This window comes from Vipera ursinii (assembly GCF_947247035.1).
Source record: "Vipera ursinii genome assembly, chromosome: Z".
Taxonomy (NCBI): domain Eukaryota; kingdom Metazoa; phylum Chordata; class Lepidosauria; order Squamata; family Viperidae; genus Vipera; species Vipera ursinii.
This window is the reverse complement of record NC_139517.1, coordinates 108302206-108325332: the sequence shown is the minus strand read 5'-3', so window position 1 is coordinate 108325332 and position 23127 is coordinate 108302206. Positions and strand designations below refer to the sequence as shown.

At 39.6% G+C, this 23127-nt stretch overlaps 1 protein-coding gene across 1 annotated transcript in view; it reads left to right on the top strand.

The window, feature by feature from the left end:
* Window positions 1–23127, top strand: part of PRTFDC1 (phosphoribosyl transferase domain containing 1) — a 78797-nt gene that overhangs the window by 6079 nt on the left and 49591 nt on the right. The window contains exons 2-3 of the mRNA XM_083376195.1: window positions 3691–3797; window positions 6616–6799. Coding sequence (XP_083232321.1) covers window positions 3691–3797; window positions 6616–6799 — 291 coding nt within the window. The remainder of the gene's footprint in view (window positions 1–3690; window positions 3798–6615; window positions 6800–23127) is intronic.

Genomic DNA, 23127 nt, shown 5'->3' with positions numbered 1-23127 from the left:
TTTATTTATTAAATTTTTATACCGCCCTTCTCCCGAAGGACTCAGGGCGGTATACAGGGCAATAAATATCAAAATATACATACAAAAGTTAAAAAAGATTAAATAATTATGCCCAATATAATACAATAATTATTTTTTATTATTTTAATTCCATTTATATCCCGTCCTTCTCCAAAGACTCAGGGCGGCTTACAAGCTTAGCAGTAGCCTTCATTCTATGTATATGCCTGCTTGTTAGGGCTTTCACACACACCCCAAGCGGCGTTATTACAAAGTCAGCTTAATTGCCCCCAACAATCTGGGTCCTCATTTTGCCTACCTCGGAAGGATGGAAGGCTGAGTCAACCTTGAGCCTGGTGGGATGCGAACCTGCACTAATTGCAGGCAGCTGGTGTTACTTAAGGAGGCATTAGCCCACTGCTCCACCAAGGCTCAATTAAAACAATGTTAAAACCAAATCCAAACCCCAAACCCATCAGACCAGGCCAGATTGTTCAAATAGATAGGTTTTTAAATCGCGCCGGGAGGAGCGAAGGTCGGGGGCCGTCCGGAGCTCAACCGGCAAGCGGTTCCATAGGTCTGGCGTGCCCACAGAGAACGCCCTCCCCCTGGGGGCCACCAATCGACATTCTCTGATCGGAGGCACCCTGAGGAGGCCCACTCTGTGGGAGCGCACTGGACGGAGGGAGGTTGACGCCGGCCTCAGGTGCTGCCGTAGGTAATCCGGACCCATGCCATGTAGTCAGAAGGTTGCAAAAGATGATTACGTGGCCCCAACACACTGCAGTCATCATAAATACATGACAGTTCCAAGCATCTGATTTGATCATATGACCACAGGGATGCTGCCATAATTGTAAGTGTGAAAAAAGGCCATAAGTGTTTTCAGTGCCATTGTAACTTTGGTCACTAAACGAATAGTTATTGTGTTGATGATTATTTGTAAAAGAAGCTTACTAGTGATTTTAGGACACACTTTTCAACCCAGCAACTTTGTTTCAATTTCCTGCAGCTTCTCCAGCCTATCAATTGGAAGCAACCAGAAACAGTCACGAAATCTCTCCTTCTATCTTGACAAATTGTATTGACAAATTTCTAGCCCACATCCTTGTTAGGAGGATCTACCTGCAAGTCAGTTCTTGCCACCATTTTGAGAAGAGCAAATTATGACCAGTTTATGCAATAAGCCATGGTTTAAACACAGTACAGTTTGCTTTGAAATATAAAGCAATATAATATAAAAGCAATCTGTGTTTATTTGCATTGCATCCTTGCAAGTTTCAGTCCTTGCCACACTTACAGGAACTCACTGGAATTTGCTTCTTACAGTTTGTATTTTGGTTCTAATTTTGTGAAGCTGCCTTCAATTTTTATGTTCTGTTTCACAGCTATGTATTAATTTTAAGGAGAGCATCACCTAATAGAAAGAGAGAAAGGTTACCATCCCAAAAGCAAGCTAGAAATCTCTTCAGCTGCTATAGGAACTTCATTTAGGAAATTGGGACGCGGTGGCTCTGTGGGTTAGGACACTGAGCTTGTCGATCAGATGGTCAGCAGTTTGGCGGGTCGAATCCCGAGTGCCGCGTAACAGAGTGAGCGCCTGTTACTCGTCCCAGCTTCTGTCAACCTAGCAGTTCGAAAGCACGTAAAAATGCAAGTAGAAAAATAGGGACCACTACGGTGGGAAGGTAACAGCATTCCGTGCGCCTTTGGCGTCTAGTCATGCCGGCCACATGACCACGGAGACGTCCTCGGACAAGCGCTGGCTCTTCGGCTTTGAAACGGAGATGAGCACCGGCCCCTAGATTTGGAAACGACTAGCACGCATGTGTGGGGGAACCTTTACCTTTAACTTATAATATACTATGAACCTCTCTGAGAATTGATGTTCCCCTTATTGTGAAATATAAAAGAAAATATGGGAATATCACTCCTATTTTCATATTCCATGGACATAAAAGAAAATTATATAAAGTTGGGTCTAGATTTAATCGTATTTAGAATAGGCTCATTAAATCAGTGAAATTAAGTATGATTTAGTCAGCATGTTACACATAATGTTATCATTTACAAACCAGTTTATAAAGATGCAACATTTCTTGTACTCAGAATGCTACCTCTGCTTATTTTAGGAGTAAGCCCAGCTTCCTTTAGAAGAAGGGTAAACAATTTTGAAGGATCAAGGCCAATTGACTTTGTAAAAACTTGCAAGAGTTCTCTCAGCAGAAGGGGACCAGAATTCTTCCTTTTTAGGATTAGGATTTAAGGACAGAAAGAGGGCTGAGTGAAGCAAACTGCTTACATTCCACCAGTGCTTTTTTTGTAAAAGAAAAAGGTGCTGGAACTCACACATGTCATACAACCCGCCTTGCCTACCCTACAAGGTTCCATCCAAAAAAGGTGCCGGAACTCCGTTCTATGAGAAAAAAAGCCCTGCATTCCACCTATGAACCTTCCTTGAAAAATGGCCCCAAATGGTCAGATATCACAATGCAATTTTCAGACCATCTGTAGGACTTCTAATGAAATTAATCCAGTAACATTTCAGTCAATGTTGACTGACCATTGGGCTATGCAGGGTTGGGCTAGCTAATATTTGATGAAAGAACAAAGATATCTTGAGAATAGGGGATCTTAGGGCACTAGGGGGATTGGGTTTCTAGGCGCATTTGTTGCTGTACTATCAATATGCTGCAATCCTTTGTAGATATGACTAGCCTAGAGTTTGACTTGGGAAGCTGTCTGAAAAATCGCAAATCATTAAAAACTATGCCATAAACTTTTGTGATTTGTTTTCCACATTCCCAGAATTCCAGACAAAGTGGCATGCTAACCTTGAATTTTTGTCCAGATGGACTGGAAGATGTTTCTTGCCAACATCTTTAATGAAAGTTGTTCAGAGGAAATTTATCCAATTTTGGAAATTCCCTTACTAGTTTACAATACTTTTAGGTCAGAGCACACATCAACACTTGAAGGTTAGAAATGGTATTCTGTATTCTTATGAAAGTATTTAAAGAATCATCAACCATCAAGATTAATGCGATACCAGTATGTTGTACTGAAATGAGGCCAAGATTCTGACCCTGGATACCATCTTCCCCTGGAAATTCTGGAATCATCAAAATTTAAAAATGCCAAAATTATGTAAGATTTGTCTGTCTGGTTCAATTCAACAGTTATGAAAATGAGTTAGAAACAAATTTTGAGGAGGATAGAGGCCATTTTTTGAGCAGAGAGCGAGTCTTAATAGATGCCTTGGTGTTCACTAGCACAATTGTTGACAGCCATTGTGTTTAGCCATGATTTCTTTTAAACATAGCTTATTAATAAGCCACAACAACTGGATTTACACATAAAACTAAGCTAAACCATCATTATCTCTTGATCTACAAGAATTTGAAGCCAGTGTTTTTTTTGTATTGCTTGATTTTTAGATTAATCCATTTAGATACATTTCCTCTGCCCTGGTTGCTTCATGATAGTTGCACAAATTCCCAGAAATTCTAACCAATTAATTCACTGGCAAGTGAAATCCAACATGCCAGCAGCAACAAGACTTTGATATCTCTCATTCTCCTTATTACTTCATTCTCCATATTTAAAAGTCTAGTTCTTAGATAAATGTGGTAACACATTTATAATGCAGTACAAAAATGTTTATGTTAACCAATTTATATCTGCTTGCAGATATCAGATGATTGGCCAGGATATAGCTTGGATCTGTTTACGTATCCACAGCATTACTGTGGAGACCTTGACTATGTGCTCATACCGCATGGGATCATTGTTGACAGGTAAAAAACTTTGGTGGATTTAAAACCTGTGCTTTATATTTTCTACATTTACAGTCCTTCAATAGCGAATCATAGTTTAGAGTTACTTGTCCATTTTCATTTTTGTCCTTTCAGCAGACAGCTTAAGAAGTCTCTTTTTCATTTCTGTCATTCAGAACTTCCCATAAAGGAATGGCTGAATTCCAGAAAAAATTCTTCCTCCATGTCTAGATCAAACTTTAAACTGTCAAAATAAAGCCACCTTCTTGGGTTTGTTGTTGGCCAAAAAGAAGTCACTTTTATACATGTTTCTGGTAGTAGCCGACATACCAGCCAGATTCTGTGTTTCTCCACAATCACATAGTGTGTTATTATCTGCTAAGAGCTTCCCCTTGAGCATATTAGTTTTACATTTAGGACTCCACTCTCAACCTATTCAGGGTCCTCCAAATAGTATATGGAGGTCATCCATATCCTCCTTTAATTTTGTTCTTTGCTCAGTGGTCTCCTTCCTCCATCTTTTAATTCAGTTTTGTTCTTGTGTATCCTGAAGAATGTTTGTTCTTGTGTACCCTCAAGAATGTTTGTTCTTGCTATAAAGCTGTTCCTAGATCTGAGCTGTTGAGTTTGGGCATATGTCCGTTCAGAGGATGTCAAAGCTCATTCTCTTGACAAGAGCTGCTACTTCTCTCCTGATGGAACAATGCCAGTGAGACGATATATTTTTCCAGTTGGTGTAGGTAATTTCCAGAGGAATTCAGATATCACATTAAATATTGTTATTATAAAATAGAGTTGTGTATCCATTTAAGAACAGCTTTTTATTTCTGATACATTAATCTGCTCCAAGCAAGATTTTGCCAATTAGTAGAGGGATTAGGTTCACAGCTTGTTCTAAACTATGTTTGAATGTAACCATGATTGATGGAATAAACTACAGTGGCTTGGTTTAGTACAATGCTAATTCAAAACCTAGCTTAGTTAGACCTATTAGCATGTTTGAATCAATTTAATGTGACATATTCATTTATTAAATTTAAATACTGCCCATCTTACTCTGAAAAGCAACTCTTACCCAAGGAAATCCAGTGATGTTTTATGTTATATTTTGGATGTGAAAACTAAAGCTATAAATCTTCAAATCTATCCATTCTGCACTGTTCTAGATGGCTGCCTTTAAGTAGAAAATTAAGTGGGAAAATGTCTGTTTTATATTTCATGCCTTAAGATGGGTGGGCCACAACGTTTAGCATCCCTAGCCAACATAGTTGATGGTGAGAGATGCTGGGGGATTTGCCTCTTTCAAATAATAATTTACAGTTTAAAATGAATTCTGTCAAAATATGCTTTTGTTCTTGGTGCTTGGGGAGTATTCCTTGATCAATAATCCTCCAGAGTATAGTTTAAATTCTTATCTGTGAGACATTTTGAATGTTAATAATGGCCTAGAGGCTAAATGTCTAAGATGCAACTCAAGGTGCAGAGAAAAATGATGGAAAAAGAGAATTTCTTAAGTAACAGTATTAACTTGGATTGCTATGCCCCTTACTGGATAATCAATATACTTTGAAGATGTGATATAATAAGCTGTGAAAATGTGCTGCATATTAACAAAAGAATCTTAAATTGTGCTGCATATGCTTCTGAGTAGTAATAATGTGCATAAGAATTCTGATCCTCTTGGGTAAAAGTGTTATCAGACAGTTGAATCAGAATTTGAAAGGTGGTGCGCATCCAAATATAAATATGTTCATATTTATGTGTTTAGGGGGTTGAGTTGAGCTGCACTCCTGGTAACTTCATAAGCACTGCCATGCTACTTTCCTGAATTAATTCATTCATGTGTTCTTTTTAATTTCCTGGTCTAGCCTACACTCTTAGAAGTTTCTTAAAGATCTCCTATTTAAGTACTAACCAAGTCTGATCTTGATTAGTTGTCAAAACTGGCCAGTTTCTGGAAGTTGTTGGATACCCTTTACATCACCAAAGTTTAGTGGATACAGGTTTTCGGCATTGGTTTTCATGCAAAAGAGAATGAAATGAAAATAGGCTTGATATGCTTTAAGCTAGGCTTAAAGCATAATTTATTTGTTTCTATTAGAGCTGACCCCAGATCTCCCCTTCCCTTGAAAAAGTAAGAATTTAGGCCCACTTTCTCCAGTGATGTACACTATTAACAAAAAAACACCATAGAAAAATATTGATGATTACAGTTTCCACTGCATAACATTGAATGCACAATGCACTAAGCTACAGCCAAATTATTTGCTTAATTGTTTATTTATTTATAGATGCATATGGCTAACTACAACTCTGAGTGCCTCAAAACAGTTGTATAAAACAAAAGACTATACAAATTATAAAATAAATAAAAAACCAAAGAGATAAAGAAATCTTATTTTGTAACCAGTCTTCCTGGATGCAATCAACAGAACTTTTCCAATTCTAATTTCACTTATCCCAGAACTTGGGAGAAGAACCATCTCTTAACACTATTCAGAAAGATTAAGAGGATGAGGCCTACTGGATGTTAAAGGGAAAGATGTTCCTCAGAGTAGGGGCTACCACAGAAAATACACATTTGTCATTAGATAGCAACACATAAGGGAAGAGACCTAGAATGCACTTATTTTATGTGATCTGGTGGAATAGGTAAAATATCTTCAAGGAGAGATGGTCCTGCAAATAGCTTCTTTTATGCCCTGCAGGATAATTAAACAAATTAAAATTTTAAAATATAACTGTGTCTGAAGTTGAATATGTTGTGTGTTACACCAAAAAGACATATGAACTGGAGAGACCAAATTTTACTTATATTTATTTTTAATTTTTGCTTTAGGACAGAACGTTTGGCCAAAGATATCATGCAAGACATTGGATACAATGACATTGTGGTTCTCTGTGTACTTAAAGGTGGCTACAAATTCTGTGCTGATCTTGTGGAGCATATTAAGAACCTCAGTAGAAACTCAGAAAGGTTCATCTCCATGAAAGTTGACTTTGTTAGAGTGAAAAGTTATCAGGTAAGTAATAATTTTTTAAAAAAACAATACATCTTTAATGGAATATATTTTGATTAGCAGTTTTCCTCAGTCTAAAGCTCTACAGTTATATTTTGCCTAGAATTTCTGGAATTCCTAGTTAACATGGTCTATGGCTAAACTAGCTGAGAATCCTGGGCATTGTTACTATATAAATAAGGATTCCAACATTAATTAAAAGAGGATTACAGCACAATTGATGAAATCTGATGAATTAGTTTCTTTAGCAGAACCAAAAGGAGAGCTATTTCCCCATTTTTCTTATACATTCAAACCTGTTCCAAAGAGTCTCCAAAAGTCTGAAGTAGAATTGAGGAGTTACATTGGGAAGGAAATAATGAAACAGTCCCGTTAAAATTGATCCTTTTTTAAGCAACTTTCACAATGGATTTTCCCAAGTTCATGCTGTGTTCCTGTGAATAGTTTGATATGGTAATGATAATAAACTGTATTTTAATACAGTATTTTCCTTTTCTTTCCTGAAGAAAATATACTGAATATACTGAATCTTTGGGAAAGATGCTTAATTTAAGATCCTACATTGACCTTTACTAGTATAATGAATTCTTTATCCCAGTTAGCTTCAGATTCCCCCTTTTACTTGGAGAAATAGAAGAAGAGACATTGAGCCAGTTGTTGGTTTATTTACTGTCATGAAGTTTCCTGGAGTTTCTTAGAAATATTAAGCTATATTAAAACCTACTTAAAGTTATACTTTAAATATTTTAAAGTGGGTTTCATACCTATTAGCTGTAATTCAGAATAGAGCAACCCCATATTCTTTTTTTTCTTTTTCTTTTTTTTTGTGGTGGGAGGTTAGGGTTGATCCAAAATTTACTTTTCCTTTCCAAGTTGCAGTGACCTCCCCTTCTCATAATGCTATATAGCATATGAATATGAATACTGGGGAATTCTTATATGACATGTGGTCATATAGCTGTTGAAAGCGAAAAAAAGTGAAAAATTATTCCATACTTGCCCAAAGCCTTCAATTAGCTCTTTGGATGGTTGCCATTGGTTACTGTAGATACTTCCTTCTCTTTAAGTTATGAATATACATGATACCTGGAATAGGAAGCTGAACTATCAGCAGTCCACATTTCTTTTTGACCTACAGGCATGAGTGAAGTTCAAAGAATACTTTAAGCAAGAAGGATTTGGGGCTGTACTGTTATTTCTTTGGCATTTTGACAATATTTTGGCCTTGTGATTTCAGACCATTTCTAACTAACTGGGATGCAGACATTGCACAAATTCATCCCTATCCTATAAAATTAGTATTTGCACTTCTGGATCAGTTCACACTTACTTGGATTCCACTTTTATGCCAGTAGCAACAGTACATATGTAGCTGATGTGACAAGCAATTTATGAATAAACATTCATTTGACTTTAATACTTCAATTCTGCAAGGGTGGATCACAGGCTTTCTAACTCCCATCATCACTCAGTAGTCCTCTTAAATTTATCCTTTCTTTCTTGGTTCTTAGTATCTTACTCTTCCTTCCTAATCCGGAGAATAATATTCTTCACTTGATTAATTTTTCTATTTCTGAGGATCCCTCTACTAACCGTTTCCCATTTCTCTTTCTTAAGGGAGTCCTGCTGTTTTTCTGTTCATTTTATGCAGCTGTGCTCTTTTCTCTCTCCAACTGTTTGTCTCCAAGAACCATGTCCAAGTCTTATAATCAGTAGTGGGATTCTTGTTCGATGTTCAGCATTCATGTTTAAAGGTTAGTTTGTCACAGACAACGTTAAAGGGAAAGAGGGGAGGGAGTTTATCAGTTGAAGCACAGAAAATATTCCCACAAAAATTAGAATGTACACTTGGTATGTGTGAAAAATAGAAGAATTGGACCTGTTTAAAAGCTTGCTGATTTATCACTTTGATGTATAACCTGAGTCCACACCTGTTCCTCAAAAACCTTGGGTGAAGCCCAAGTGTACACTGTAAGTTGTTACAAATTTGCAAATGCTAATATGGTAGTAGAAATTAGGGACGAATAACTGAAGAGTTAGAAGATAACAAAAAAAATTAAATTACCTATCCTTTTAAATCATTTTAGAGGTACATGTTTTTGGAACATGTCCATCAGCTTGCAGTCAGAATGAGTTTGGCCCTTGGCCTAGAAAAAGCTGTGCACCTCTGTTTAAGTGAGATGTTGTTTTAGTTAAGCTTTAGGCGTATGCAACTGGACTGATGAAAGAGACTATCTATGTCTTTATCCCTAGGAAGCTCCTTCTGACTCCTTAAAAATCATAGGCAACTAGGTTCTGTTAAAAGGGGTCAGCTATGTTGCCATGTGGTGAAGGAGGAATCCTTAAACATTAATAGCACCTATTCTGAATAATTCCTTGGATTTGCAATTTGTCAGGAGGGAAATTGATTTGACTGCCACAAAACTTCAAAGAAGAGATGCAAAACTTTGTAACCAACTTATTGTGCTTACATGAGTTGAGAAACATTGGTCTAAATTGCAACTTAATACACATGACTTTTCTATCCCCACCTTAACCATCCCTTTTAATTCTTTTAATAATGGGTATTTTTTTCCTTTGGAAACATCTCACATTAAGCAATCATTTTCTTGTGCTTTCCTATCTGCAGTTGAAATGGTGATTTGTGCTGAAATGGTGATTTGTGCTCACTATGTGGTCATAGATTAATTACCAATTGGCGCCTGCCTGGAGAATGAATTTCCATAACCTTTGGAGTCAGTTTGAACTAATTTAAGATGAGTTTTCAAATGAGTGGGAGGGCCAGGGATGAGAAAATTAAATCAAATTAACTTTTGATTTGGCCCTCTGTTATGAATATTGGCAAGTAAGTCTTTGTCTCCCCTTTGTAGGAACTGCTTGTTTTTTATTCTGATCAAAGAGAATTCTATTAATATTTTGGGGAAATGTGAATTATGCATCTTTTAATTGCTCATTCTAATGCCTACAGGGCCAAGTATATAAATGACAGTATGTGCTCTACCAACACAATAGTCTCATGTTTCTGGTTTGAGGAGACATAAAAATGACATGGACACTCTCGTGTAACAGTGGTATGGAGTGGACTAATCACAAAGGACACCCTGATTGATCAAAATGTATCTGCCCTTCTATTGTTCTTCCTCCTGCGACTTGCTGCCTATTTACTTCTCTTTATCCTTGGTTCTTAGTCTGGGTAATTGGGCACACTTTCATGGTAAGGACAAGGCTGCAACTTCCCTTTATTTTTATTGTCCAAGAAAGCTCATTGCATCCAAAATATTGGCTTGGGTGGCTATGAAGGACCATTGCTGAGTTGAGAATTTGCTACATAATACAGATATTGTGTTCTCTTTTTCCAGCAACAAATGCTTTGTAGTGCAAAACTCAGGTAGCTGTTTGACAAAGGAGGGAGAGGAATATATTTGTAGGACTAGAATGGATATTTTGTAAAACAGACATAAGGTTGATATGGGAAGAACCATAAAGTCTTGATAGATTCTAGGATTAATTGTTTTAATTGAAGTTCAGTTCTAGGTGGATTCTCTTTAGAAAGAAGTCTTTTATCATTTTTTAAAAATGTAGGTTAATGATATCCACCACGTGGAATTTTTTTACACATGAGAAACATAATCATGTTTTTTTTTAAAAAATCAACAGCTGATTAAAAGCCGCTATCAAAACAGAGCAACATCATTAAAAGGCAAAATCATTTTCTCATGATCAAACAGTCTAAAAAAATCTGTCTCTCAGAAAGTTTTGATGATCTTTCTTAAGATAAAAGTTGTGTATCAGTGAAACAGACTGCCTCATCATTAGCATGTTTCTGTTCACTGGAAGTCTTCATTTGAAGGTAGAGGGCAGCCCTTTAAAGTGCCTTATTAGCCCTTGTACCAAACAGGAAGTTAGTATATATATGATCTCTGAGTCCCTCCCAACCTCAGAATTCTAAGAGGAAAGACTAACGTGTTTCCTGAAAGTAAGACCTACCTCGAAAATAAGCCCTGGCTTGATTTTGGGGGGTGGGACTAATATAAGCCCTACCCCAAAAATAAGCCCTAGTTTGGGGGTGAGGCATACACCTAAAAATCAAGCTAGGGTGGGGGTGGAGGAGTGGAGCTGCCCCATGCACCCCACACCTATTTACCTGGCAGTCAGGCCACTCCTCGCCGGCCCACTTCTTCTGTGGTGTGTTCTGTGGCCAGGCCTGCATTTCACAGTCAGAGGCTTTTCCGGAAAGCCACTGCAGCTGAGATTCAATCCATAGCTCGCTACTCGGTTGCAGTGGCCTTCTGGAGAGGCCTCACTGTGAAATGGAGGCCAGAATGCACCTGCAGAATAAAGCTGCTCCTTTGGCTGTAGAAGAAGTGGACCTGCTAGGGTCAGTGCCGGAGGTAAGCATAAAAGACATTCCCCCAAAATAAGATCTGATGCCTCTTTTGGAGGCAAAAAAAAGACCCATTCTTATTTTCGGGAACACACAGTAGCTTAATTTATCCCAGCCTGCTGCTTTCTAAACATATTGGATTACTTCTCCCATAATGCTGAGTTGTAATGAAATAAAGTTTTTATTCATGCATGCCACAGATCTCAGCTTTTCCTGACATTTAAGTTCGTTCTGTGTAAAATTTATTTATTTATTTATTTTATTACATTTATATACCGCCCTTTCCCGAAGGACTCAGGGTGGTTTACAGGGTGATTAAAAAAACAAAACCAAGATACAAAAGTTAAAAACAATTTTTTTTAAAAAAAATTGTAATTTATTTTTTAAAAGCCATAGCTGCTTAACCTGTATACTATCAGTACCTGTTAAAAAATAGCTATCTTCCTATTGGTAATTCATGGTATGGGAGATTTTGAATCATAGCAATGTGCTTAGGCTGCTATAACTATTATCTTACTTCCTTTTCCTTTATGCTAACAACATTGCCTGCAGAGCATTTCCTCTCATTTAATTCTGGAAAGGGGGCATCATTAATTGGAGCAATCCCAGATTCTTTATAATTTCCCTAAAGACTTGGATGAAATCCTTTGCTGGCATCTCTTAAACCTTGCTCCTTAAAATAGATCTAAGTCAGTCCACTGCCTTGTGAGGCAAATGCAGAAAAGGGCTAGATTATACTTCAAAAATGCAACAGAGTAACTCAACTCCCTCTTCCATGTGATCTTTCAGTTCCTATAAGGAAGTGATGGTGAATCTTTTAGAGACCGAGTGCCCAAACTCCAACCCAAAACCCACTTATGTATCGTCGGGTGCTGGGTGGGCGTGGCCCATTGTGTGGGTGAGGCCAATTGGGTGGGCGTGGCCCATTGTGTGAGCATGGCTGTGGTGGTAATGGCAGAGTGGGTGGGACTAAAAAGTTCATTCAATCAATTCCAACATTGCGAGATCTTTTTTTTCCCCACGAGAAGTTGAAATTCATTGATTTATTGAAACTGGTTTTTTGCACACAGCGGCAGAGGCCTAAAGTGTAAAGGTTTTATAAAACCCAGCTGAAGGCCTAGGACTGGGGCGACGGGGCACGTGCCCACAGAGAGGGCTCTGCATGCCACCTGTGGCACATGTGCCATAGGTTCACCACCACGGCTATAAGGTGGTCTTGTGATATGACACTTGTTTTGAGGTGAGGTGCTGGAATCTGCTGATGTTCAAAAACTGCTCCTCAGCATCTTTTTCAATTGGAACTGAAATCAGTGCTTTGTTTATTTATCACAAGGTGCTGGTGATGACCTATAAAGCGCTAAATGGCATGGGTCCGGATTATTTACGGGAGCACCTGCTGCCAGCGTCTACTTCCCATCGCCCCGTGCGCTCCCACAGAGAGGGTCTCCTCAGGGTGCCATCGGTCAGGGAGTGCCGGCTGGCGGCCCCCATGGGAAGAGCATTCTCTGTGGGCACGTCTGCCCTCTGGAATCAGCTGCCTGTGGAGCTCCGGATGGCTCCCGACCTTCGCTCTTTTCGCCAGGACCTGAAAACCTGGTTATTTGAGCTTGCTGGCCTGGACTGAGGGATTGGGGTCTTAAATTTTATAATTTAATTTATTTGTTTGGGGCTAAATTTAATTTAATCTATTTTAACTTTTGAATGCTGTATTTTAATTGCCCTGTACATCACTCTGTCGGCCAAGATGGTGGAGAGGCAGCAAAGGCCGTAAAGAGCTCCTCCAAAAGTAAAGGTTTTATTTTATTTTACTTTATTTTTATTTTAACTTTTTAACCTCTTTTAATATTGTATTTTAACCTACCTCTTTTAAACTTTTTAAACCCATTTTTAACCCATTTCAACTTTTTAAACCATAGTTTTAAACTTATTTTTAAACCTGTTTTAACAAACCTGAATGGGGAAAAGAAGGAAGAGACAGCACTCTGCAGGAGAAAGTATATCCAAGCCTTTGAAGCAGCAGAAAATGGAGGATTATATTGCAAACAGACAGTCTGCTCCAGTAAGTAACTCATTCACAGGCACCTTATCAGATAAAGTTAATTTATGTGACTCATTGGAATGGGACTTACAAACCGAAGTGGAGAGCAGACGGTGTGTGGAGCTGTCTTCCTCCCTCTTGGAGAATGGCTCCCCTCCTTGGAATCTGGCAACAGCCTCTTTTACACAGGAGGGAGATGTAGCAAATTTGAAGGGGGAAAATGTGACAGACTTCCTCTCTAGACAATGTTTGCTTACAGCCCAAACTGTAAACTCAATATATAATCTCTTGTCAATTGTCATGGATAAGGTTGATTGTCTGAAAGAGTCTTTTGCAGAGTTTGTTAGGAGCCACCCAAATACTGTGGAAGGACTTGGGAGGATAACCATGGACAGACATGGGATGGCTAACTCAGAAGGTGAAAGTAGAGAAGGACCTTGTTCTCCTCCCAAAAATTTGAACACCTACAGAGAAAACACTCAATCAGGCAAAGGTCTAAGAGATGACCAATATAACTACAGTCTGCAAACTAACCAGGTTACTTTGCAAATTTATGACAAGAGAGTAAATAGAGGGCGTTGGAGCAATAGAAAAGCTATTAGGCTGTCCCTGAGCCAGCTGCTCTGCTGTGAATCCACTCTGATAGATCTACTACATGTAGAGTGGCTGCCAGCAAGAACACAATGTATGAGAATTCTCCTATCATTCAAGCAGCCCACAATTCCCTCCATGCTCTTCAGAATGAAGCCCTTTCTGAGCTTTTTCTCTATATTTCCAATAAGGGTCTTTTGCTCAGAAAAAGTGTGCCCACTCCTGAAACAGCATCACCAAGAGGGAACTGTCGCTTTAAATCTAGGCTGCAACAGCCCTCACACTACTAAGCCTGAGGCTGCTGCAACTGAACTGACCCTGAGAAAGCAAAGAAGCAATATACGAACTGTGTTACCCACAGCTGCAGGAACTGCTGAGGATGTGCCAGAGGAAATGTTGATTGACCTATTCAGTGCATTGCCAGAACCTGAGCAAGTTAACATCATTCAAAGATTGGACGACCTAAAAGAGGCACTGACAACAACCCAATCTACAGCAAAGCCTCTATTTAATTTGGATCCACTAAACACGCAACCTTGTGACAAGATATTTAATCAACAATCTGCCTTTACCTCAACAGTAAAAAAAGGTGTTGTCACACAGGCTGAGAGTGGAGTAACTGCACTGACTGACCCAGCCTCTGAGAAACAACTGAAAGACAAAGGGCTTCATCACACAGTGCCCCCTAAGCTGACAAACACCAAGGACATAATCCAGCTTCCATCCTCATTTGATTTAGAAGTTCCCACAACATCTCTCCACAAGATGAACCCTCAGCCAAGCCCCTCCAAAAATGGACATAAATCTACATTTATTGACTTAAGCCAGAGTACCTGCTCTTTGGAAAAAAAATCATTCTTGGAGCAAGAGCAGAGGCACACTGGCAACCGAGATATAGAGGAGCAACAACAAGTTCTGCAACCCACGAGGAGAAATATCGAACCTCACAACAACTGTGTTCATATGGGAAGCTTAGATGATATTGACCCAGCTCCATTGTCAAGTTGACATCTGGCATTTCCACCATCTAGCCAATCAACCAAGTCAGACCATGTTGCTTCTGAGAACCCCATACAGTTGATGACCTGGAACATAGCTGGCTGGAAAAGGATGGTTGATAGTGGACTAATGAGCTTTCTTTCTAGATTTGACGTAATAGCCTTTCAAGAAACCTGGCTAACCGAAGTGGATGAACCAGTACAATTGCCAGGCTTTCAGGGATGGGCCTCCCCAGCCCTAAAAACAAAGAACAAAGGGAGACCCTCTGGTGGGCTATGCATTCTTATAAAGGAAGAGTTGCAATGGCAGGGAGAGAAATTATATAACGAAGATAAGTATCCGTACTTTCTAGCTGTCAAATTTGAATATGACCAGTTTGAGTTAATATTGGTAAATGTGTACATTCCTCCAAGCACATCCCAGCACTATAATTTTGAATATTGGATGGGCTTGGAAGTTATCTTAGAAGATTTATCTATATTGTACCCTCAGTCCATAGTGGTATTATTAGGAGATCTGAACGCTAGACTGGGTCCCTCTCTGTATGAGCTTGCCCAGAAGAAGGGAATCCCAGGGGAGTTCTTTGATAACCATCCTCAGTGGCTCTCAAGAGACTGTAAAAGTAATGCCGCTGGCCTGCTCCTAGTCTCCTTAATTTTTAAGGGTAATCTCCAAATTTTGGGAGGTAAGGACAAGAATTATACATACCCTTATACATACCACTCAGCCAATTCAAGTAGTGTACTGGATCTCTTTTGTGTGTCTACAGATAAGGCTGATCTCTTCTCAGAGGTCACAGTACACCTTAGCGACAATAGCGACCATCAGCCTGTAAGTGTGACATTGCGAGGCCGCTCAGATTTAAGACCATATAACATGGCTGACAGATGGCTCACCAAAAAGGTAGAGGTGACCCAAAATAAAAGGTTAATTTGGGCCAAAGTTGATACTAAGGCAATATTAGAATGCCTTAAAACAGAGAATGCTACTAAGTGGGCTAGAACAATACAGTCATCTACTACTGACTGGATGTCAGCCTTCAATGCATTCTCCAATCTGTGTAACATACTGAAGAAACACCTAACAGCTAAACCTACTACAAAAAGAGCCCAAGTGGGTAGACTTCGCTGGTTTGATTCTGATTGCCAGCGACAGAAAAAGAAATTGAAGGCAGCCATGAGACTTGCCCAGAGGAATCCTACTGCCCATATACAAGCTAAGATGCTGCACACAAGAAGGGAATATAAAAAAACTATAACATTAAAGAAAAAACGTTTTGCCATTTCAATCTGGTCAGAACTTGAGTTGGCTGCCAGAAGTCATAATTCAGTATTATTTTGGCACTCAGTAGCAGGTATTCTGAAGGAACGGAGATTTGCATTTGACATACCAATCTCTGCTGCGGACTGGGAGAATTATTATCAGTGCTTGTTTGCCCCCACCGAACCGGTAAAGAAATTATTTTTAAACAGTGATTTGGTAAATCCGAGAACCCTCCCCCCTTGGCCACCAGTTTCAGAAAAGGAGATACAGTCCATCATTAAAAGCTTAAAGAGCAATAAAGCCCCAGGCGAGGATTTTTTACCAGCAGAATTATTTAAGAAATTTCCCAACTGGTGGGGCCCTATATTAGCAGGTCTTTTTACACACATAAATAACACCTGCCATATACCAGACGGGTGGAAGATGGCAATAGTTGTCCCTATATATAAAAAAGGGAATAAAAAGGATCCTAGTAATTATAGGCCCATCAGCCTGATTGACATTGTAGCAAAAATATATGCTAGGTACCTTTTCAACAGAATTGAAATCTGGGTAGAGGAAAACAACATCCTCACAGAAGAACAAGCAGGTTTTAGACAGAACAGATCTACTATTGATAACTGCTTTGTTTTGAACCATCTAATTGCCAAATATGCCTATAAGAGGAGACCCCTGTTTGCTGCTTTTATAGACCTTACAGCAGCATTTGATATGGTAAATAGAGACGTACTATGGAGTAAATTGACATCTCTTAAAATAGAACCCAGACTTCTGGCTTTGATTAAAGCCCTTTACACAAGTACCTGTTTGAGGGTGCGGTATGGGGTTAATGGGGCCCTGACTATAGGATTCACACAAATAAAGGGATAAGGCAAGGGTGTATCCTAGCCCCATTATTATTTAATTTATACATCAATGATTTGCCAGGGTTAATGAAGGATACCATGGTACACATGCCGATGATCCTAAATACTTACTGTAACAGCTTGCTTTATGCTGATGATATGATTTTATTATCATACTCACAAGTAGGATTACGTAGGCTATTAAGAAGATTCAGCTCTTATTGCCAGGATAACTCCCTAATTATTAGCAAATCCAAATCGAAAATAATGGTGTTTGGAAGAAACCATCAGAGACATAAGTGGCAATTAGACGGTGAACCAATTGAACAGGTTAATACCTTTGTATATTTGGGAGTAACTTTTTCCAGGACTGGATCTTGGGCCTGCCATCATCAACGAAGTACATTTAGAGCAAAAAGCCCGTTTGAATTTATTGCTCAAACTAAAGAATCATAGTTACCCAGGGTCCCTAGCTCCACTACTCAAAGTTTATAAGGTTAAGGTTACGACAATGCTCTTGTATGGAGCAGAAATTTGGGGTCTTTATTCAACCACAGCTTTAGAACGAACACAGTCCCAGCATCTGAGATGCATTTTGGGTGTAGATCCAAGAACATCTGCTGCAGCAGTTAGAGCTGAATTGGGAATTCATACAATTCAGGCATTATCTAAAATTAGAGCTTATAACTACTGGTGCAAAGTTAATGAAATGGAGACTGATAGACTCCCCAAATTATGCCTACTAGAGCAAATAAAACTACAATCACAAATCTCCTGGATCACCAAACTAACAAATTTTGTAAGAAGCTGTGGCCTTCCTGTTTCTTGCGTAACAGGAGAACAATCTAAAAAAAGAGTTGCCCAAAGAATTAAGGATATAGAAGCACAAACTGATATAGCTATCCTTAGTAAGGTGGGTAACTTGAAATGGCTGAGTAAATACAAATGTACTTTTCAAGTGGACAGTTATTTGAAGTCACAACTCCCAAAACATCTTAGGGAGATATTTACGAGAGCAAGATTTGAACAGCTTGACACAATGGTCAGATATGGGAGATTTCATGCTATACCGTACAATGAGCGTCTCTGCATTTGCGGAGCGGCAGAGGTAGAGGACCTGGCTCACATCCTATTTGACTGTTGTTTGTATAAGAAGGTGAGAGACAGGTATCTTGGTCTATATACCAAACGAATGACCCATTGGGATCCCCATATCAAAATAACTTACCTTATGTCCGGCCAGAACTTGAAAATAACATCCAATGTAGCACAGTATTTGAACAAAATGATCCAGTTAAGATCTGCATATGTGGGACTGATTGGGGTAGATTGTAAGGGCGACTCCGAAATATAATGTTTCCATATTTTATCTATATCTTAAATTTGCATTTTATTACTATTTTAACTTAAATTGTATTTTAATTCCATTTTAAATTGTATTTTATCAAATTCCATTTCGGATTGCTTTTATCTAGTTTTGGTGACGGTTTGTTGCTGGAACTTTGTATTTTGATATGGCCCAAGGGCTAATCAATAAAAGTTGTTGTTGTTAAATTGCCCTGTACACCGCCCTGAGTCCTTCGGGAGAAGGGCGGTATATAAATCTAATAAATAAATAAATAAATAAATATAATAGTGGCTTTGGTAGAAATGGGATGCTATGCCAAAATTTCACAATGTCCAAACATATCCCTTACTTTTCTATCAGGAGATACAGTATCTAAATAAATTATACTGCAGGTAGCACAGCATTCAATAACCTGAATCTATGACTGTCTGACTATGAATTATGAAGATTGTGGGTGTACCATGTTGAAGAACAGGCCTTTTCAATATCATTTGTTTTAATTAGTAATTTTAAGGAGAATTTATTTTCAATTTTTTTAACTTTTTAGTTGCTTTTAAGGCAGTGTAGGTAAATGAATCATATTTTTCATTACATGCCAACATCAATTCCTAGCAACTACATGGATAGATTTTGTGTATGACAATCTGTCCCTATTGTAATGTATTGGGCCTGTTTTACTTGAACTGTACCACATGTCTTGATTGCTGTTGGAGATAGCTTAATCAGGGAGTTGAGTAACAGTCGCTGGCTCCTCAGACAAACAGTCTCCAGGACCACCATTGGTTGACTCTAGGGCGGCAATAGGCTCCTTCAAACCTATTGGCCGCCGCTTAGTGACCAGCAATATAAATAGCTGAATAGAAGCCTTGGTTAACAGTTCAGTTCCTGCATTCAATAAAGCATGTTCCTACCTGAACTCTCTTGCCTTGTCTCCTGCTTGCTGCAAAGAACCCAGTACACAACACTGGCGACGAAGGTGGGATCCTGCTCCTTCAGAAGAGCTGAAAGTCAATAGAGGGTGAGGCCAGCCAAACACCTGGCAGGGAACACGTTTCCCCCCCTCGGTTGGCCTAGCACAGCCACGCTAGTGACCACCAGCCCTGCAGACCAGTCCCAGGGCCTATGAGGGAGCAGGACAAGGAAGAAGAGAAGCCCAAGCCGCAAAGACTTCCTGAGATGGCGAAGGTCAGAAAGCTTGAGGAATTTGATGTCACTCACCTGGAGAGATGGGTGTCATACATTTTGAGGGTCGAAAACTATCTCCGTGCCAACCAAGTCGCTGAAGACGGCCTGAAGGCCGCAACACTCCTGTGCATCTGTGGGCCTGCAACCTTCGATATCACAGAGAACTTGGTCGCACTGGCACAGCTGGAGTCCGTAACGTTCATGGACCTGAAGAAACGGCTCAGCGACCATTTCCAGCCCAAACTTTCAGTAATAGCTTAGAGACACGCATTCGAAGAGAGTTCAGCAGCTGGGTGAAACAGCCACGGAATTCATTGTGGCATTGAGACAAGCTTCACGTCTGTGCCTTCACCGATTTAGAAGAAAGGTTTTGAGACTGACTTGTTTGTGGGCTTCGGAGCAGAGAGCTGCAGCAGAAACTCTTTGCCAAAGAGACTCTCTTGCTCCAGGAAGCCTTGAAAGAGATCATGGCGGACGAAGCTGCCGGCAAGGCCATGAAAGCCATGTGGCCCGTCAAAAGCACTCAGCATGAGGAAGCCGTCCACTACGAAGACGCCGAACTCATAGAAGACACCGACAGCAACCATGAAGTGGACAAGCTTCAATGGCACAACAACCAACAACGGCACAATGACCAACAACAGAGGGCTATTTACACGCCAATTCCTTTCTCTCGGTGTCCAGGTTATGGCAGCCACCACCAATGCATGGACTGCAGGTTCCAGACAGTCACGTGTCGGGCCTGCAGGAAGACTGGCCACATGGCTTCAGTCTGTAGAGGTTGCCAGAAGGACTGCCAATCAGACATTCCGATTAGGAGAGGTTCCGGGGCCCTGGGGCAATTTAGTGTAGGGTTTTGCTCCAGCCGCTGGAGCGTTTGCCGCACAGGAGCTTGCCGCCCCCTTAAGTCCAAATTCTGACTTCAGGTCGAGCTGCAAGGCGTCCCTTGCAGGATGAAACTGGACACTGGATCAGCCATGTCCATCATTTCACTTGAAACCTTCCATTTCGTCTGCAACCACAGCAAGAGGGGGACCAAGCTTAGGCCATCCGACATTATCTTGACTGACTTCCAAAACTCCTGAGTTGCCATCAAAGGCAAGGCCACCTTGACTGTCAAGTTCAAGGGGTTTTGGGGGCCTCTGGATGTGATTGTAGTGGAGGGTCAACAAACGAGCCTGATAGGGCTTGATTGGTTTGATGCTTTGGGGATCCAGGTCATCGGAATCAACCGGACACAAACGATGACCTTATCGTCAGTATGCGAGGAGTTCATGGATCCCCCAGGCGATCTGCAAGGTCACATAAGCCTCCAGCTTATTTGCAGGATTTTGTTCTAAAGTAAGTATATTATTGTAAGTGCTTGTATCACTGCTGTACTTTATTTCTTGTTCAAAAAAAAAGTAACTACTACTGCAAACACTTGTAACACTGCTGTACCTTATTTTCAACCATTGTTTTATTATAATGTGTGTACATTCTAGGGGGGAGGGCTGTAATGTATTGGGCCTGTTTTATTTGAACGGTACCACGTGTCTTGATTGCTGTTGGAGATTGCTTAATCAGGGAGTTGAGTAACGGTCGCTGGCTCCTCAGACAGTCTCCAAGACCACCATTGGTTGGTTCTAGGGCGGCAGTAGGCTCCTTCAAACCTATTGGCCGCCACCTAGTGGCCAGCAGTATAAATAGAAGCCTTGGTTAACAGTTCAGTTCCTGCATTCAATAAAGCATGTTCCTGCCTGAACTCTCTCGCTTCGTCTCCTGCTTGCTACAAGGAACCCAGTACACAACACCTATCTTGCTGTTTTAGATTTTCCAATGATACACCTGTTGCCATAGTTCAGGGGTAGGGAACCTTGGCTCTTTTATGATTGCTAGCTCAGGAATTCTGGGAGTTGAAGTCCACGAGTCATAAAAGAGCCAAGGTTGCCTATCCCTGCCATAGTTAAAGTGTTTGCTTCTCCTCTTTCTTTACACTTTTCCAAGCAATGAACTTAGAGCTTTCTCTAGACAGCTAGGTCTTCAGATAACATGTCCAAAAGTAGGATAATATAGAATCTGAATGAAGCACTTATTTTTTCTTCCATTTGTTTGTCTCTAGTTCTCAGAAATTACATTTCCCTGCATTTTTCTTGGCAAGGATTTTTAGAAGTGGTTTGCCATTGCTTGCTTCCTAGGGCTGAGAGAAAGTGACTAGCCTAAGGTCACCCAGCTGGCCTGGGGCCTAAAGCAGGACTAGAACTGATAGTTTCCTGATTGATAGCCTGATATTTTAACCACTGCATCAAACTGGCTCTTGGAATGGAGCATATACACCCTGTTTAAGTGATAAAGATATTATGGAGCAGTGTACTTACGGTGGTGGTCTATACACATACTGACTTCCCTCATATTTCCATTCCACCCAGTAAATTAATATATATGACCTAACATTTGCCAGCTTACAGGTCTCTAGTATCAATGTCTAGTTTCTGTTTATTAGATATGCACAGTAACATTTGTTTAAGTGAGTGTTTTCTGTGTCATTAATTCTTTACATTGTCAGTGAAACTGTTATTAATTTGAAAAAGAATCTATTATTAACTTGAAATTATTAAAATTTTATTTATTGCCTGTATTGACACTTCCATGACATAGATAACTTCACCATTAAATCTGAACCCAGTTCATTTCTTCACCGTTCAGATGCTGGAAATTCCACATTAAAATATAATTTATGCTTAACTCCTAAAATACTAGTTCTTGGACATGAAACCTAAAAAAGAATCTCTACTATCACAAGCAGTACACCACTGCAAAGATTAGAAAGCAATCAATTGAAATAATGTTATTGATTAATAATATTTAATATATGCTATAATTAATTAATTAATATTGCTTAATATAATTTAAAAACTAATAAATATTAATTTTACGGATTATCAGTAACCTTCTGATCAGCATATTTTATCCAGTATAGGCATCTAAGCACAGAATGGCTTTTATTCTAGCTCACCACAACATTGTCCCCTCAATTCTGCTACAAGGTATGTGTAAGAAGATCCCTTCCCAAAATGTTTTGTGTCCCTGAGTTAGTCAGCAAACCCCTCTGTTCATTTGATGGAGTCCTTGGCAGTGCCCTTGTTCTTCACTACTTGCCAGGTTATCAGATGCCCTGATCAACTTGATATCTATTTATTGTTGTTATTTCTGATTCCAGCTGCACAATTACATCTAAAGTTGCCAGGCATAGTTCAGCTGCCTATAAAATCCACTAAATCTTGATTGCCAGCTAGAAACAGTCAGCCTCAACACAACTTCTGGCAAAATGTTATAACTGTTATTAACCTCCATTTTTCAGCTTTTGCTATTTCAGATTACTCTTTTAGTATATTATATAGCACAGCACAGATCTGGGTTTACAGCAGGCTTACATCTTTTATGTCTCCTCTTAATAGTATAGTTACCATCCTTAATACTTTTCAAAACATTGATGTTTTGTGCTGAAGTTGTGAATGTCATATTTTCTAGGTTTTTATGTTGGTCAAAAATGAAATTGGATTGGATTCCAAAAATATTGCAAGACCAGTTGAGCAACAAACATGATTATAGAGGCCTGGAGCCTGAATCATATGGTAAACAATTGCAGGAATTGGGTATGTCTAGTCTAATGAAAAACTAAAGGTGACATAATAGCAG